This window comes from Lipotes vexillifer, unplaced genomic scaffold, assembly GCF_000442215.2.
Source record: "Lipotes vexillifer unplaced genomic scaffold, Lipotes_vexillifer_v1.1 scaffold370, whole genome shotgun sequence".
Classification (NCBI taxonomy): domain Eukaryota; kingdom Metazoa; phylum Chordata; class Mammalia; order Artiodactyla; family Lipotidae; genus Lipotes; species Lipotes vexillifer.
This window is the reverse complement of record NW_006772699.1, coordinates 1,563,826-1,566,401: the sequence shown is the minus strand read 5'-3', so window position 1 is coordinate 1,566,401 and position 2,576 is coordinate 1,563,826. Positions and strand designations below refer to the sequence as shown.

The 2,576-nt window shown below is 51.4% G+C and overlaps 1 protein-coding gene across 1 annotated transcript in view; it reads left to right on the top strand.

The window, feature by feature from the left end:
- The window catches only part of SLIT3 (slit guidance ligand 3), a 627,706-nt gene that overhangs the window by 558,224 nt on the left and 66,906 nt on the right, over positions 1-2,576 (top strand). The window contains exon 22 of the mRNA XM_007447825.1: positions 2,235-2,306. Coding sequence (XP_007447887.1) covers positions 2,235-2,306 — 72 coding nt within the window. The remainder of the gene's footprint in view (positions 1-2,234; positions 2,307-2,576) is intronic.

The window sequence follows — 2,576 nt, the reverse complement described above, 5'->3', positions numbered from 1 at the left end:
CATTCCTGCACTTTTCCCCCTGGGTGGAGCGGCAAGAGGCAGCTGGGAAGGATGGGCTGGCCGGATGTGCCAGGTCTTACCCAGTGAGGACTTCATGCAGAAGTACCCAGATCCAGGCCTCATTGGCCACCTGTGGCACCTTCCTCCTTGGCTTGGAGCCTCTGACCTTCTGGTCTCCCAATTAAATTCCCGAGATCCCTCAGTTTCTTGCAAGCTGTGGCTGCGCTTAGGTTTTTTGCCAAAAGCATAAATTTGGCATTTCTTCTTCCTCCTCCTTTAGTTACTTAGAAAATGTTCTAAGCAGCTGGTTCAAATTGAGGTTCTTTCAGGTGGGAGCCGCTCCTGGCTCCAGGTTGGCCAAAACCCAGGAAAACCTCTGAATGAGGAGCAGGGCTGCTGGGCATGGGCAGGGCCCAGGAAGCTGGGGAGTCCCTGAGCTTCGTCCCTCACTGCCTTGCCAAGAGGGCACCCAGGATCCTTGGGCAAGTGCTGTTGAAAGGTGCCCCATCTGCGTAGGGGGCAGGGAGCCCCAGAGCAGTGGCCCTCAACCTCAGCTGATTATATATCACAGTAGTTTGGGGTTTCTTTTAAATACTGATGCTCAAGCCTGCCTTACACCAGTAAAATCGGAATATCTGGGCCTGAAACCTAGGCCTCGGAGAACTAAAGCTCCCCAGATGATGCTAATGTACAGCTGATGCTGAAAAACACTGCTCTGGATGTTTATCCCCGGGGAGAAGCTGGAGCTTGCAGTTGGCAAAGGACCACACTCCCACCAACCTCATTCCCCCAAGAGAGGATCTGATTAGATGGGATAAATGAATGCTGGAAGAGAGGGCCGGTGGAGGGGCTATGAGGAGAAGAATTGATCAGGGGGAAAAAGCACTACAACAAGGAGAAATTGCTACCTTATGTGTTATGTTTTACTGGTAGAATCAAATCGATGGCTAGACACCACTGAATGTTTGAATAGCTAGCTGAATGAATGAACGACAATTGGTGGAATGACTGATTGAATAAATCTTCAGTAAAAAAAAATGAACATTTGGACTAATGGGTGGATAGGTGAATAGATGGATGGGTGGATAGATGGATGGATGGACAGCTGGGCCAACAGATGGACAGATGGGTGGCAGATGGACAGATGGATGGATGGATGATAGATGGGTGGATGGACAGATGGATGGTGGGCTGATGGACATATGGGGAGGATGAGTGGATGGGTGGGTGGATGGGCAGACAGATGGCTGGGTGGACAGATGGATGTATGTATAGATGAATGGGCAGATGGGAGAATAGATGGGCGGATGGGTGGATGGATGATAGATGGGTGGATGGACAGATGGATGGTGGGCTGATGGACATATGGGGAGGATGAGTGGATGGGTGGATGGATGGGCAGACAGATGGCTGGGTGGACAGATGGATGTATATATAGATGAATGGGCAGACGGGTGAATAGACAGATGGGCGGATGGGCGGATGGGTGGATGGATGGATGGATGGATGGATGGATGGATGGATGGATGGATGGATGGATGGATGGGAAGATCAGTGGATGGACAGATGGATGGGCGGATGGACAGATGGTTGGATGGGTGGATGGATGGATGGATGGATGGGAAGGTGGGTGGAGGGGGTGGATGGATGGATGGATGGATGGATGGATGGGAAGGTGGGGGGGGGTGGGTGAATGGATGGATGGGCAGATAGGCAGATAGGTGTATGGAAAGACAGACCAGTGGATGGATGGATGGGTGGGTGGACGAATGAATGGGCAGGTGGGTGGATGGACAGATGGACAGATGGGTGGATGGGTGGATGGATAGATGGATGGATGGATGGGAAGATAAGTGGATGGACAGATGGATGGGCGGATGGACAGATGGTTGGATGGATGGATGGGTGGATGGATGGATGGAAAGATAAGTGGATGGATGGATGGGAAGATAAGTGGGTGGACAAATGGATGGGTAGATGGACAGATGGACAGATGGGCAGATGAATGGGAAGACGGACAGATGGATAGATGAACGGGCAGATGGGTGGACGCACATATGGACAGGTGGATGGGTGGATGGATGAATGGATGCATGGATGGGTGGGCAGGCGGGCAGACGGATGGGTGGGTGGATGGATGGATAGCAGGCATGCATGCATGTGTGAAACTTGGGAATGACCCCCGCTGGATGCAGCTAACAGTACAATGTGACCCTTCTGCTTGCTTTTCCTAGTGACCTGAGCAACAACAGCATTGGCGTGCTGACCAACTACACCTTCAGTAATATGTCTCACCTCTCCACCCTGTGAGTACAGTGAGCTGCTGTGATTAACATGGGCCTGATACTAAGTGCATCCTTCCTCTGTCCCCTCAGGCTTACATGCTCCGCTCTAGCGATCCTCAGGGCTGTGGCTGACCCAGCACAGGGCAGACCTTAATCATCAGAAGGAAAACAGAGTAGGTCAGAACTCCACTGTCTTGGCGGTTAGAGAGGAGTTGGCACCTAATTACTTCTGAAAAAGTTCCTCTTTGCAATACGTTCTGTGATTTGTGAATTTTTTCTCCCAGTGAGGGT